The sequence below is a fragment of the Canis lupus genome, chromosome 4 (genome assembly GCF_011100685.1).
Source record: "Canis lupus familiaris isolate Mischka breed German Shepherd chromosome 4, alternate assembly UU_Cfam_GSD_1.0, whole genome shotgun sequence".
Taxonomy (NCBI): Eukaryota; Metazoa; Chordata; class Mammalia; order Carnivora; family Canidae; genus Canis; species Canis lupus.
Window position 1 is genome coordinate 3,039,318 of NC_049225.1, and position 16,727 is coordinate 3,056,044.

Consider the following 16,727-nt stretch of genomic DNA (forward strand, 5'->3'; position numbering starts at 1 on the left):
CTAAAATATTTTCTTTTGATAAAAAGTAAATTAAATTAGGAGCGCCTGAGTGGGTCACTTGGTTAAGCATCTGACTCTTGGTTTCAGCTCAGGTCATGATCTCAGGGTCATGAGACTGAGCTCTGTGTCAGGCACCATGCTGAGCATGGAATCTACTTGATTCTCTCTCTCCCTCTCTGTTGCCCCTTCCTCCCACTTCCATGCGTGTTTGCACTTTCTCTCTCTCAGATAAATAAATACATCTTTAAAAACTCAAATTACATTATAAAATATCTTGGTGCAAAGTGGAAAGCCAGACATAACAGTTAGGGATATGGGCACAGGGGTATTCAGACACACCTGCACACAGGGAAAATAACATACATTTTATAGCGTACTACCAAATATTTTCTGAGCTTTGCTTCCTCTCCGAGCAAGTCATCTAGTTTTCCATTAAGAGTTACTTGGATGCACTAAACCAATGCATAGACTGTTTAGTGTTGCTTAGACATTCAACTTACTTCTTGGGCAGCTTCATTTTTTTCACCTTTTCTTCAGCATGTTCATCTGAAATGCCCACATGACATCCTAATGCCAGCAAAGTCCTGGAAGACAAAACCAGAGATAAATTGCAAGAACTCCTTCTCTGTGTCCAAAATAACCCAATATAATAGCAGATGGGAATTAGGCAGAACAGTCCACCTAGAAAGCAGAGTAGAAACCGTTTTTAGAGCAAAGGGAAAATATTATTTATAGATTATTTACTTTTGAGTAATAAGCAAGTCATTGAAAACTGAAATATCACAAAAAGCAATATATTGAATAGTAAGTCTTTCTCCAATTCCCTCCCTATAGTCCTGCTTCTTTCCCGAAAGGCATTGATTGCTATCAATTCTTGAATATCCTGCCCAGTCTTTACAAATACTAACATGTGGGTGTGTGAGTGCACACACATGCATGTGTAGTTTTCCCTTTTGGGGGGAAAAAAGAAACACTACACAAATTCCCTTTTACACAATGGGTACATTCAAGAGACCACGCTCTGCAATTTTCTATCTTGACTTTACCCTGTAACTCTTTCATATAAAGCTGGTTTATTTTTAAACAGCTCTGAAGTATTCCATTAGTTGGAAATAAGTCTCATTTTCAAAAAACATAGCAGGGTCCCTGTTTGCCGGAAACAATTTATTCATTATTTTTAAGATACTCTATATTTTTTACCTCCCCTGAATGAGCTTTTATTGATTTTCCCAAGAAAAGATCCTTATAATCCACATGCAGAACTCAACCTTTAGAGTCTTCCAGGTTTACATGGAACAACATAACTTTAGCATCCAAGACAATGAGTGTTTTTTTCTATCTCAACAGGATAACATACAGTGGCTTATCCTTTTTGGATTACAGAATTTCTAGGGTCGAGTCAGTTCTAGTATGAATGTGGCAAGTATCTACAATTCACTTACCCTTCGCAATATCTTAAAAATGAAAATCTGGAGACAGACAGATGGGTGGTATAGGTGAATAGAACTGTGCACATGCACACATACACTGTAATCAAGTTAAATTTTAGGTTATACATGGCAAAATTAAGATGACCCCGTGAAATTATCCTTCAGGCGTTTAACTGCGTAACTATGAATAAATAGATCAAGAATTGACTGAAGGTATAAAATTACCTAAAGAATGTGCCAATTAAAATGAGACAATCAGAAACAGAAGAGTAGAAAACAGATTCAAAGAACAAACACAGGTTATACTTTTTCAAACACTGTCCAGGGAACAAGAAGTTTTTTTGCTTTCATTCATTCATCTATTCAATAAATATCTGTTGCATATCACTAGCACCAGGCTCTGTGCTAAATTTGGGGGATAAGCTTACCTGGTGGGGAATACAGCAGTTAATTATAATTCAGGGCCTTTTGGGCAAAGAGATACTTAGTAGAGGACTATAAAATCATCAGGGAGGTTACCACACCCAGCCATGATGGAACTCAGGATGACAATTATATTAGGATTTATCTTAAATTCAGACAACTAAATCTCCAAGCATATGCCTGAGAAATCTTCTGACTATAATGAATAGAGAACCTTGACCATACATTAAGGGAGGGTCTGGAATGCCACACAGAGGGAATTACACTATGTGGATGGACAACAGACAAGTCATTGAGGGTTATGCTCAGAAAGGCATAATTGGAAGCTGTCTGGTCAGAAGTGTACTTATAAAGGGTTAATTTATTATTGTTTTAATAAGCTTACCAAGTTCTGTAATCATCACTGCAATCCATTCTTAGAATATTTCACCCCATCACATTCCTCATGTCTATTCGTAGTCATTCCTCATTCCAACTCTACACTCCCCCATGCCACCACTAATCTATGTTTTGTCTCTACAGATTTGCTTTTTCTGAACATTTTATATAAAAAGAATCATACAATACAGGATCTTTTGTGCCACACTTTTTCAACTTAGCATGTCTCTTAGGTTTATGAATCTTGTATCAGTATATGCATATCAGTAATTTATTTCCTTTTATTTTTATTTTATTTATTTTTTTTAAAGATTTTTTTAAATTTTTATTTATTTATGATAGTCACACACACAGAGAGAGAGAGGCAGAGACACAGGCAGAGGGAGAAGCAGGCTCCATGCACCGGGAGCCCGACGTGGGATTCGATCCCAGGTCTCCAGGATTGCGCCCTGGGCCAAAGGCAGGCGCCAAACCACTGCGCCACCCAGGGATCTCTATTTCCTTTTATTATTGAAAAGTATCCTATTGGATGGCCATGTCACATTCTGCTATCCATTCATCAATTTATGCACAACTGCATGGTTTCAAGCTTTTGGCTCTTACATATGATGCTTCTATGAACATAATTCTATAAACCTTCATACACACGTCTTTGCATGGATATATGCTTTCATTTCTCTTGGTTGGATTTGCAGTAGACTTGCTAGGTTGTTCGGTAAATTTGTGTTTAACATTTTAAGAAACTGTTGTATTTTTTTCTAAAGTGGCAGAACACTTTTTACACTCCCACCATGAATACATGTATGTTTTAGCTTTCCTGAATCTGCACTGACACTTAGTATGTCCGTCTTTTTTATTTTTTATTTATTTATTTATTTATTTTTTATTTTTTTTATTTATTTATGATAGTCACAGAGAGAGAGAGAGAGAGAGAGAGAGGCAGAGACACAGGCAGAGGGAGAAGCAGGCTCCATACAGGGAGCCCGATACAGAATTCAATCCCAGGACTCCAGGATCACGACCTGAGCTGAAGACAGATGCTCATCCACTGAGCCACCCAGGTGCTCCAATGTTAAGTATCTTTTAATGTGCTTCTTAGCAGTTCATATATCTATTTTGGTAAAATAAACACTCAAGTGCTTTGCCCATTTTATAGTTGGGCTATGTCCTCTTATTTTTGAGTCATAAGAGTTGTTTTTTTTTATTAATTAATTTATTTATTTTAAAGATTTTATTTTATTTATTCATAGAGACAGAGAGAGAGAGAGAGAGAGAGGCAGAGACACAGGCAGAGGGAGAAGCAGGCACCACACAGAGAGCCTGACATGGGACTCAATCCCCGGTCTCCAGGATCACGCCCTGGGTTGCAGGCAGCACTAAACCACTGCGCCACCGGGGCTGCCCTCCTAAGAGTTCTTTCTATATTCTGGATACAAGTTCTTTATCAGGATTTGCATGATTTTCTACAAATTCTACAAATATAATATATGATATGATTTATATGGTATATAAATGTTTTCTCCCAGTCTGTGCTTTATTTCTTTGAAATTTCCTTCATAGTTTCTTCTGCAATGCAAAAGATTTTGCTTTTGATAAAATCCAATATATTGATTTTATCTTCTTCGATAGATCATGTTTTTGGTTTTGTATCTAAAAACTCTATGCTTAGCCCAAGGAGGTTTTAAAATGAGAGCAATAGATCATTTAAAAAATCTATTTAGTTAAATTATTAACCACCACAAGTTCTTTGAACAAAAATTCTTTGTTCTCTATATAATTCTATTATCTGTACTAAAACCACTTGATTTAATGTTGTTTAACTCACATGTTTAAAAATTTTTACAAAGCTGAAGACTGGGAAGAGAGGAACATACTACAAAGGGTTTGCTATGAAGCCTAGGCAGAGGCTAGCTGCTCTGGTCCATGGCAGAGAAAAACAGAATAAAGAATCAAAAAAAGGAGTGGCTGAGTGTAGATTTTCTGTCTTGATTCTGGCAAGTGCTACTAAATTAAGCAGCAAAAATTGGTTCATGTGGCACTATAATACTTTAAAGTATACAGCCACAGAAAATAGAGTGAAAAGACTGGTGTAAAGCTACAGAGAGAACATGAGGCACCCAGCAGATGATAAGTATCTGGTATGTAAGAGACTGAGCTATATTGCTTATTCATCACTTCATTCATTCAATGAACATTTACCAAGCTCTGAGTAAAGTTTGAAAAACGGTAGACAAATGAGATGCCCATAGGAAACGTAGGGGTCTGGTGGAGTAGAGAGGTCATGCTGGAATTCCACAAATCAGGAAAGGAAGTTCTTATGCTAAGAGATACAGAAGGGGTGAGTGTCTTACTGAGTCAAGGAGCTCAGCAAATGTTTCCCAAGGGAGTGGTCTGAGATGTACAGGATGAGAACAGGGCATGGGCGGGGCGGGGGCGTCATCCCAGGAATGGACATAGAGAAGGCCCTGCGGTACAAAGAAACATGTGAACAGGTGAGTTCAAAAAGACTAGTGTGATTAAAAGCAAGAAAAAGAGAGTGGCCCTCCCATGTGATGAAACTGGTGAGACGGGAAGCCAGATTTTTGCAGGACCTTCAGGAAAATTCAGAAACTTACTTTATCTTAAGATTGGTGGAAAGCTGCTAAAAGAATTTAAATTGAGAGAAGACATGGAAACCTAAGAGTTTGGAAAAGATCAGCTGGTGACAAAGTCAGAATGGATAAGAAAGGAGAAAGGATAGATTTCACTTGGATCTGTGGGGATGGTATTCTAGTTTCAGGTGAGGAATAATGGCAGTTTAGGTTCAAGTGGTAGAGTACACCCAGTGGTGTTGGAAGTACTGGGGTGGTCACAGCACCATTAGAGATGGAAGAAAAGAAGTGGATGGATTAAAAGATGATTAGAAAGCCCTCGGCAAGGGATGGGGGTCGTGGGGGGTGGGGAAGTATTAAGGATGACTCTGAGATATCTGGTGTATTATATGGGGCATCTTCAATTTAAGAAGAAGAATACTTTTAAAATGACTTAGGGGCAAAAATTGGAGGAGATCAAAAAAAAATCACAATGTTTGAGGTACACTTGCCAAGGAAATTGGCAACAGAGTCAATGTTATGTGCTGGATACTCTGCTAAAAGTAGGTATAGGATAAGAAGTTAAAAAAAATAAAACCATGGCCCTCATCTTCATGTAGCTTACACTGTAATAAGAAAAGCAAATATTAAATGACCCCAGAGAGTAATATTAAAAATTGTGGTGAGAGTTATAAAAAATATCACGGTGTTATAAGAGAAAGGGAGTAGGGGGTAGAAGAGGGTCTCATAGAAGAAGTACATTTAAGCAGAAACATGAGTTAAGAGTAAGAAAGCAGGATCCCTGGGTGGCGCAGTGGTTTGGCGCCTGCCTTTGGCCCAGGGCGCGATCCTGGAGACCCGGGATCGAATCCCACGTCAGGCTCCCGGTGCATGGAGCCTGCTTCTCCCTCTGCCTATGTCTGCCTCTCTCTCTCTCTCTCTCTCTCTCTGTGACTATCATAAATAAATAAAAAATTAGAAAGAAAAAGAGTAAGAAAGCGCCCATCTAAAAATAAGGCAAAGAACTTTTCATGCTAAAAGAATAGTATATATGAGGCAATAAAAATTCTGAGTCATTAGAAGAAGAGATCATGGGGGCTGGAACATAGTGAACAATGGCAGGAGTTGCAAAGGGTTCATGCAGTGAGTGCCACTGAAGCCACTGAAGAGTTCCAAGCACCATGTGTATGAATGTTCACGTGCAGGTGCATAAGCTCTGGCTGTGCACAGAAAGAACCAGAAGAATGCAATGTGTGGGGGGACCAGTGAGAAGATTCTCATGGCAATCTAGGTGACACATGATGGTGGCTCAGACCAAGAGGAATACTATGGAAATGGGGGTAGGGGAGAGACTGAAGATACATGGAGGAGGACCCAGTGATGGGCTAGACCTGGTGATGGGGTGGATGCAGGGATCAAACAAAAGAAAGAGTCCAGGATAACTCCCAGATGTCTGGCCCGTGTAGCAGGATGAATGGAGACGCCATTCACAGGAGATGAATGGAAAGCTAATGTCAAGGTACCTTGGACACATCCAGAGAGAATGCCATTTGAGAAACGAGATACACACAGAGCAGGTGTCTGCAGTAAAGATGTACCTTCAGGGAGTTGTCAGCACTGTGTGGAACTTAAGTTGTGGGTGTGATAAGAATACCTAGCGACTTTGCAACAGAAAGAGTGAGCCCAGGACTGAAAATCATGAATCATAACAGAGACTGGGCAAACTGTTGCCATCAAGAGACTGGAAAAAAAAAAAAAAAAAAAACCAGGTACAAAGGTAGGAGGAAAACCTGCTCTTTTAGACAAAAATCATGCCTCTTCTCTTAACTATGTTTCTCCCTTCCCTACTGCTATCCTTGGTGTCCTCGTGTCCTTAATCCTCCTATCCCTTCCCCTACATATGTACACAAATACATTGTAACTCCCAAAAACAATTTTAAGGAAAAAAAAAAAAACCTACTTGACCAGAAGAACAATATTGTTCTAGTTTTGTTGCATTTTTGTTAACTTCCAAAGAAAGATTCTATGAAAGTATACAAGATATTAATTAAAAACCATTCTAACATTCATTTCCTAAACATAGGTCATTTATGAAAAAATTAAGTTCCTGAATTCAGAAAATACTGTAAGTAAAGCAGAAATTAAACTTTTAGTGACACTGGTCACCAAAGTTGGGGACAGGGCTGACAGGCATGCTTATAGACACTCTGTTGTCCTGAGAGAGGGTGCCAGAAATTTGCAGGACTCTAACACATAGATGACCAGAAAATCTGAAGCTATCTCTGTCAACAATTTACACGACAAAAAAAAAGAAAAATCACTAAAAGAGCACCTTAAATTCACATCCACATGAAATCATCCTTCAAAACAAGGGATATTCTGGAGTAAACTTTTGATTGTTACTTGGCACTCTTCAGAATCCAAATGAAGGAAGTTGTTAATCCTTCCCCTGATATTTTTATGGAGTGTGTCAGACATATGGTGCCCAAAACTTGATCAGTGTCATATGATTTAGTCCCCACAACAAATCCACGAAGAAGATGCAGTATGACCCCCGTTTTACCAATGGAAGAAAATCTAAGGTCTAAAAAATCTAAGATTCCCTAGGGAGCAGCAAATCCTTGAACCCACAGTATCCAACAACGGACCCTGTGTTCTTACCTACTCTGCTCTGGGGGCTACCACCTGAACAAAGGCCTAAAGGAAATACAGAAAGAAACCACCGCACTTACTCTCAATTACCGAGACTGGGCTAAGAGTGAATTTTGGAGATGTAGGCGCTCTCCCTGCTCTATGTTAAATTTTAAAGAAATAGGTTAAATCAGCTCATTGTAAAACCATAAAATATTGAGGATTGGCTCATGAGAAAGGTCATTAGCATTTACTGTGGACAACAGCACCAAGGTCCATGCAATGTGATGATTAATCAAACCAGCCACAAGCCCTCTTAGGAATGAGATCAGATTACATGAACTCAGGCTCAGCACACTAAATGCAAATACAGAGATTTCTCCACTTCACTGCTTCCTAGGATTTGTCCTTTGCAATAGCTGGCTTAGTTGTCAATTACTAAAATTATAGGGAATGTACTGCAAATTTAACTAAATTATCTTAGACCACGACCTTTCAATAAAACATTTTGTGGTAAAAGGTGAGGCAAATGGTGAACTGCTATGAATTACTTATTGAAATGTACAAGCCTTTCATCAAGAATACAAAGGAGGACAGGATCCCAAATACAAGGTACACAGGTCATAGTCATGTGTTATACATCCTTCATCACAGGCAAGCTCTGTCAATTTTTATCTCTGGGAGGTTCTTAATTTACTTGATTTGTATATATTTCCATTTCCTTTTAAATTACTAGTAGAGGCCTCGGGAGCAGCTCAGATGGCAGAGGGCGGCTGCGTGGCCCCAGGAGTGTGATTCCAGCGGCTCAGGCCCCAGATCCCAGGGAGCTGAGGGACACAGCCCAGGATCCTGCATTCCCTCCAGGACAGACGGAGGCGGGGATGGCCCAGGACAGTGAGGATGCTCCTGCTGCCAGATGGCCCAGAGCTGTGCAGATCAACGCCGCTGCCCCCAGGAGCATCCAGGCCAGTGTGTACTGGGATCTGCAGTAGTTATTTTGGGAGCTGACTCCAGGGCTGGAAGGCTGGCCGCCGCCAGTGTGGTTATTCCTCCTTGTGTCACCCTGTGCCTGGGAGGGTATGGGCCAACAGGGAACAGGGGCTTCACAGGATAAAGAGCTCCCACTGAGCCGTGCACCTGACAGGGGGCAGGGCATCTCCTCAGGTGCACACAACTGAGAATCAGCACAGCAGGCCACACCCCCAGAAGACCAGCTGGAAGGACAGGGGAAGAGCAAGTTCTTGACCCAGCAGTGCTGGGAAGCTCCAGGGAAAGTAGAGGGATTTATATTATATAGAACCAGAGGGCACCCCTCCTTGTTTTCTTTTTGGCTTTGTTTTTTGTTCTTTGTTTTTTTGTTTGTTTGTTTCTGTTTTTTCCCTTATTTTTTCTCTTTTCTTTCCTTCCTTTTCCAGTACAAATTGTTTTTAGCCACTCTACATTGAGCAAAATGATTAGAAAGAAGAACTCACCACAAAAGAAAGAATCAGAAATAGTATGCTCTCCCACAGAGTTACAGAATTTGGATTACAATTCGATGTCAGAAAGCCAATTCAGAAGCACAATTATAAAGCTACTGGTGGCTCTGGAAAAAAGCATAAAGGATTCAAGAGACTTCATGACTGCAGAATTTAGATCTAATCAGGCCAAAATTAAAAATCAATTAAATGAGATGTAATCCAAAATGGGAGAAGATATTTGCAAATGACGTATCAGATAAAGGGCTAGTATTCAAGATCTATAAAGAACTTATTAAACTCAACAGCAAAGAAACAAACAATCCAATCATGAAATGGGCAAAAGACATGAACAGAAATCTCACAGAGGAAGACATAGACATGGCCAACAAGCACATGAGAAAATGCTCTGCATCACTTGCCATCAGGGAAATACACATCAAAACCACAATGAGATACCACCTCACACCAGTGAGAATGGGGAAAATTAACAAGACAGGAAACAACAAATGTCAGAGAGGATGGGAGAAAGGGGAACCCTTTGTACTGTTGGTGGGATGTGAACTGGTACAACCACTCTGGAATACCATGTGGAGATTTCTCAAAGAGTTAGAAATAGACCTGCCCTACGACCCAGCAATTGCACTGCTGGAGATTTACCCCAAAGATACAGAAGCAGTGAAGCAGCAGGACACCTGCACCCCAATGTTTATAGCCGCAATATCCACAATAGCCAAACTGTGGAAGGAGCCTCGGTGTCCACTGAAACATGAATGGATAAAGAAGATGTGGTTTATGTATACAATGGAATATTCCTCAGCCATTAGAAACAACAAATACCCACCATTTGCTTCAAAGTGGATGGAACTGGAGGGTATTATGCTGAGTGAAGTAAGTCAGTTGGAGATGGACAAACATTATATGGTCTCATTCATTTGGGGAATATAAAAATTAGTGAAAGAGAATAAAGGGGAAAGGAGAGAAAATGAGTGGGAAATATCAGACAGAACATGAGAGACTCCTAAGTCTGGGAAACAAACAAGGGGTGGTGGAAGGGGAGGTGGGCGGGGGGTTGGGGTGACTGGGTGATGGGCACTGAGGGAGGTACTTGACTGGATGAGCACTGGGTGATATGCTACATGTTGGCAAACTGAACTCCAATTAAAAAATAAATAAATAAATAAATTACTAGTGGAACCTAAACTTCTATGCCCAATATGTTAATTTCTGTAATGATTATTATGCTCACATCTTTGAAGAAATACACCTGAACCCAAAACCTAGAGTTTGACACAGTGGTTACATTTTATGTTTTGAGTTCTTGGTAAAATTGCTTCAAGGGAAGTAACTCCTTACTCTTAACAAAACTAAAACAAAAATGGACATAAGTATATAAGCCTAAGATAAGCATGCACTAAAGTGAGTTGTTTGAACAAATCTAGTTTTAGAGGCCACCAAGGATATAAAAGGAATTAAAGAAATGTTATAGTCTTTTCAAAAATATTTTCTTAACTTTTCTTGTCTTTCCTTTTGAGAGAGAGGAGGGACAGCAGGAGAGGGAGAGAATCTTATGCAGGCTCCATGCCCAGCACAGAGCCTGACAGAGGGCTCAGTCTTATGACTGTGAAATCATGACCTGAGCCAAAATCAAGAATTGGATGCTTAACGGACTGAGCCAACCAGGCGTACCCTTTTCTGAAATTTTTTATATTAAAATTTAAAATCCTTTTCCTTTCTTTATTTTTCACCACCCCATTCTTTCATTTGCAATGGTAAGTGGCAAATTTCATGAAAACAATTGGCAGAGCCACTGAAAAGTGAATCTGCCTTTAAAGATGACATGCAAATGTCTATGGTAGCTTTTCTCAAAGCGTGTTCCTCAGGCAAATGGTCCTGAGGTACTCTCTGAGAAACAAACAAACAAACAAGATAGTATGGCTAAATAAGCTAGGGAAATATTACAAATGGATTCCGTTCTATTTTAGAAACTCTCAGGACTGAAAAACTCATAAGCAAAATAAACAATTATTTTAACTCAGCATCTTTAAAATATATTAGAGCAGTATTTCTCAAACTGTCTGTGATGAAGAGCCAATTTTCTTTCAATTTCCAGCCTGTTGTGGTCTGTTGCTCTGATAAAATACAATAAAACTTGTTAGAGAAAATTAAAAATTTTAAATGAAGACATGCAAAATATAAGCCTGCATTTTATAAATTATTAGATTAGATTCACTAAAATAGAAAATTGCTCCCTTAAATTGGTATAAAAGTTTCTCAAGACTTCTTGTTAGTGTTTTTACTTATCTTGTCACAAATCAATAACAATTTGTGACAGACCTGGTCCTTGGCCCACACTGGGAGGAGCACCATACCTGATCACAGAACCCTTGTATTCTGGAATACCCAAAATATCCGTAGAATGCTCTTCAATAAATACTTTATAGAGTGCAAAGACATAAAATAGAAAGGTCAAAGTATAATTCCCAAAAAATATTGATCCAATCCACCTGTGCATTATGAAACATTCTAACTGAATTCATTTAATTCTTACTGAATTAAGCTATATTGATACCTTGTTTGTTTCAGGTAAGGAAGATCAGAAAATAGGACAAGTTAAAAAACTCACTTCAGGGTCTCCAGAGACATCTGCAAGTTGTAATTGCGCTCTTGTTCAGGCAGCTTGGAGAACTCAACCAGACAGGGGTGTTGTCTCTTATTGTCATCTCTAACCTGAAACAGAACAGAAACATCCTCATAATAGTCTCCTGTTTCAGACACCAGCAATGGCAATCCAATAGCATGGCAGAAAGTGAAGGGGGGAAGCAAAAGGAAGGGTCAGCTCATTGTCCGAGCAAAGCTGCCCTGTAAGCCCTCAGGCATGTTAATGTTTGAGGTCAGTGGTACCACCTGGCATTATTTTTGGGCCACCTGTTCTGTTCAGCACAGTTCCTGGTGCCAGGTCCCATGCCTGCTCTACCCTGACACTCACATACTCACCCACTCAGCCTCCTCCAGTATTTGCTGAAATCTTACCTTCTCCACCAGGTTTATACTGCCCACCTTCCCAATATGGCCATCTGCTCACTCACCCTACACTCTTATTTTTTCTTTCCTAACAAATTCCACCTGCAAGCAGAACTAGATACTCACTTGCTGGTTTATGGTCTATTTCCCAGCATTAGAATGTAAGACCAAAGAAATAGGTATATGATACAATGGATTATATAGGAAGGGTTTTTTTAATCTAAACTTTATTGACAAACTGAAAACTAAGACTTTTTTTAAAAAGATTTTACTTACTTATTTATTTGAGAGAGAGAGAGAAGGGAGGAGCATGGGTTTGTGGGACAGAGGGAGAGGATCTCCAGAAGACTCCCTGCTAAGTGTAGAGCCCAATGCAGGGTTCGATCCCATGACCCTGAGATAATGACCTGATCAAAATCACGATTCCGATGCTTAACCAACTGAGCCACCCAGGTGTCCCTTGAGATCTTTAAATAATAATTTGGAAATCTATTCAGGCATTATATCTCAGCCTGTCTTCCACCTATGAAACCCACCGCCTCTGCCCACTGGCTCTGTACTGATTGATACACATAGTTAAGACTAAAGGAAGTAAAGCACCAGGTAAAGGAAAAGTAAAATGACTAATTTATTTTTTTTGAGATTTTATTTATTTATTTGAAAGAGAAACAGAGATAGTGACAGAGAGCATCAGCAGGAAGGAGAGGGAGAAGCAGATTCCTTGCTGAGCAGGGAGCCCAACATGGGACTTGATCCCAGGACCCCAGGATCATGACCTGAGCCTAAGGCAGATGCTTAACTGACTGAGCCATCCAGGAGCCCCTAAAATGACTAATTTCTTTCCATTTTCAGCTTTTACTTTGAATTTCAATGAGATTTTTTTTCCTAAGTGGCTTAAAAATGCCTAGTGTCTGTATATGTTAACCTTGATTTAAAAACTATAACTTTCAGCCTAAAGAATGATGGCTTTTCAATTGTCTAGGCAACCAAGCCATCCTTCAATGAACATGTTAATAATGGCATTCCCTCTTGTAAAGAAAAATCGAACAAAAACTAATGTGTAGGGGGAAAAAAACCAATCTAACTGATTCATGTCCTCACATAGCAGGATGAGTGAGAAAAAAGTTATGTTTTTAGAAAGATGTATTAGCAGATCTGAAAATAAGTTTCAAAATTACGTACCGGACCATACTGCCAGCCAAGCTCTATTTTATTCATAACCCAAAGTTCATGGATATTCTCTGCCAGTTTTTCTCTTATTCTCTCTAGATGAGGAGGCAACACAATCTAAAATAAGAAAGAAATCACACATCAGAAACAAATGCAATAAAACCACACTCATTGTCCTCACTGTGAACTGAACCAAATAAAACCATTGTAAACTATTAAGATGTTAATAATACAACTAGAGTCTAACCCTTCTAATGTAGCTGTAAAAATATAACTAGATATATCCAAAAAATTTTTAGGTAATTTGGGGACTTTCTGGTGGGACAGCTTAGATTTCCAGGTGAGTTTATGAACAAAAGTTGGGGAGAAGGAAAACAAGAGCATTGTTGGGGACAGTCACCATTAAGAACAATGCCTTCATGGATGTGCGATGTAACCACCAGAGTATATATCACTTAAAAAAAAAAAAAGAAGTCACTCCAAAGTTCTTAAACTAACCTGGCCATTGCACATAGGCTAGAATGAAAGCAATTCAATGACTAAAGGATAATCCACTGGCTCCTCAAACCTATAAATATTTGCAGTGATTTGTGTTTTCCCTTAACTCTGCTGTGTTACTTCTAGTGGTTCCCAAGTATAAGCTTCTAAAACCATCTTTACATGTTCTCATTCACAAGAGGAAGTTCAATGACCTCTTCATAAATAATATGAATGGTTTTCAAGATGAGAGGTTGGTTGCTGGTATTTGGCAGTATGTCACCCCCCATCCAGTCTCCACATAGAAAGCAGGTGACTGCCTACCACCTTTCGTTTGTTCAGGGAGCAGACTATCAATGCTCCTTTCCCCACAAAGGTGGAGATAATCCAGGTCTCAGGAAATCCTCAATGTACTCCCACTACATAATCCAACCATCCATTCCAGTCCATGTCTACAACTGAACTTTGGTAGCAACACACATATCCTGCCATCTTGCAGCAAACAACACACACTGAATTTCAGCCATGAACAAAGCTTGCTTCTAGCACTCAATAATATATAAGGCCAGCATGATGAGACAAAAAATAGGATTTGAGGAGCTAAACAAGTATTTGCTCAACAACTGAACTTTCTGAGGCCTGGTATTAATTCTACTTTAGACCTCAGAGGCAGTCTCTTGGATCTTCAGAAAGATATTCACAAACAAACTTTGAATAACCGACCTTATTGAAGTTACTTAACATCAAGATAAAGCAAGAATTATTTAATTCATTGTCAATGTCAAGATATGCTCACATCTATGAAACAGAAAAGCAAGAATAAGGACTCATATTTCTCAGGTGCCTGTTTGCAAAGTATCATGTGAATGTGTTATTTATTAACTATGTCAAATATACTCTTAGCATCCCAATTGACAAAGAAGGGTTACTTCCTCAAGTCCCAATGCTGACAAATGACCTGAGGCACTTTGACTCTGGAGACCAGGATCTCAATCTCTACTTAAGATAAAGGTCTGTAAAATTGTTTCAAAATAATAGTGTATCTAGGTGCCTGAAGAAATAAAAAGGTCTATGTCCACACTATATAAAAAGTGCACCCTAAAATTAGCATGCATTACCTTCAGTGATCTACATTAGTACATCATGAAATCAATGCAGTGCCTTGAGGCCAGTCTTAAAAAAAATAGAAGAGAATTGAATACAAAATAGAGGAGTGGACCTGATGAAGGTAGGCATTATTTTACAAAACTTTCTTCAGTTATGCATATAAATTGTATGACTGTCAGGTGCATCCCTGTGGGTTGCAGTTAAAAGAGTCCAAAAGCCACAGTACCTCAGGACTGTATGACAATATGACAGTACAAATGACCACCATCACAGATGCTCTGGGTACCTGGCTGGTATCCACAGGAATTGGTGTGAAGGCAGCCTGAGTCAGGGAAACCGTGGGGCCCAGCAGGTCCCGTGTGTAAGTCCTTTCCTGCTTGTACTCTCGGCTGTGCTCCACTTTCAACTTTTCTTTCGGCAGAACGGCTTCATAACAAGGAGCGTACCCAGGTGGAGGGAGGAATTTAAATTCTCCATGTCTCCCCCCAAGCAGAAAGCGTACCCTGAAAAGGATGCATGTCAGGGTCAGTCATAGCTCTGGTATACAGAAAGTTCCCTAATCAACAAAATGCATGGAATAAATCATTAGTCCAAAATTAACTTTATCTGGAGCCAGACTTTACCCTCATAATGAGGGCATCTTAGAGTCTAAGAGCCTTGAAGCACAAAAGATAAAACATGATCATGGGAAAAGCTGATTGCATTACACCAATGGATCAGACAACTAATCACTCACTGGAGAAATAGCAAAACCATATGCATCATACTACTGTAGGAGAAATACCTATGAATGGTAACTGATCACTTAATGTCTCAAGGGGCCCAAAGAGTCAACAGAGAAAGAGCAGACATTATCTATCTATCATCTATCTATCTTTTCTTAAAATTACAGAACTGTATGAGGTTTGATAAAAAGAAAAATTAGTCACTTTCCAGTGTCCAACTTCCCAGTAAAATTCCTTAAAGGGAACTCAAATGATACTTCATTTGTAGAAGAAAGAAGGTCACCTTATTTCTTATTCAATAAGAGACTTACTAAAATCTTTTATATACCAAACTCCTTTAATTAAAAGAAATTTAACCCAAGTTCCATTGAACCGTGTTTTATGAAACATAGCTAAATCATACTGATTTCATGGGCTCTCCGCTTACAAAAGTGAAATCAAATTTTCATTTTCCTTGCAATTCTTTTTCTAATTTGTATTTCATTTCCAGGCCAAAAAAATAGTAATAGTAAATAAGCCAATAAAATAAAAAGAGCAAAAAAAGTGAACAAAAAATTTAAAACATTCAGAGCTTATAGAAAGAAATATAATTGGATAAAGAAGATGTGGTCTATATATACAATGGAATATTCCTTAGCCACCAGAAAGGACAAATACCCACCATTTGCTTCAACATGGATGGAACTGGAGGGTATTATGCTGAGTGAAGTAAGTCATTTGAGAAGGATAATCATCATATGGTTTCACTCATAAGTGGAATATAAGAAATAATGAAAGGGATTATAAGGAAAAGAAGGGGAACTGAGTGGGAAAAACTAGAGAGGGAGACAAACCATGTGAGAATCCTAACTCTGGGAAACGAACAAAGGGTTGCTGAAGGGGAGGTGGGCGGGCATTGGGGTAACTGGGTGACAGACACTGAGGAGGGCCCTTGGGATGAGCACTGGGTGTTTTACTATATGTTGGCAAATTGAATTGAATTTAAATTTAAAAAAAGAAAAATAAATAAAGAAATGTAATTTGTATAAACATGCCAAAAAAGGTCATTGTTGTGTGGATAGCTAATATTTCATGCTTTCTCTGTCCTTTCTTCAATATGATGTTTCTATAACCATGAATTATTCAAATGAAGAGAGTTATAATGGGAAGAACAATCAGAATAACTTAATGGTCCATTATAATAAGGAAGCCACTCTCGTCAAGTAGCTACATACACATATTAATAGGTGACAGCATAGCCCCTTATCACGACAGACCACTACTTGTTAAAGTTCTCTTTGTAGATCTGCAAAGAATTGTTATTTATCTCTTCCCATCTGTTAACAGCAAGAAAGC

General features: G+C 39.0%; 1 protein-coding gene across 5 annotated transcripts in view; it reads right to left on the reverse strand.

Moving 5' to 3' along the window:
- RYR2 (ryanodine receptor 2) overlaps window positions 1–16,727 on the reverse strand; it is a 726,942-nt gene that overhangs the window by 295,596 nt on the left and 414,619 nt on the right. For all 5 annotated transcript variants that reach the window (XM_038533815.1, XM_038533818.1, XM_038533817.1 and 2 more), the window contains 4 exons: window positions 14,954–15,170; window positions 13,096–13,200; window positions 11,516–11,619; window positions 501–584 (listed from right to left, as the gene is read on the reverse strand). In XM_038533815.1, coding sequence (XP_038389743.1) covers window positions 501–584; window positions 11,516–11,619; window positions 13,096–13,200; window positions 14,954–15,170 — 510 coding nt within the window. The remainder of the gene's footprint in view (window positions 1–500; window positions 585–11,515; window positions 11,620–13,095; window positions 13,201–14,953; window positions 15,171–16,727) is intronic.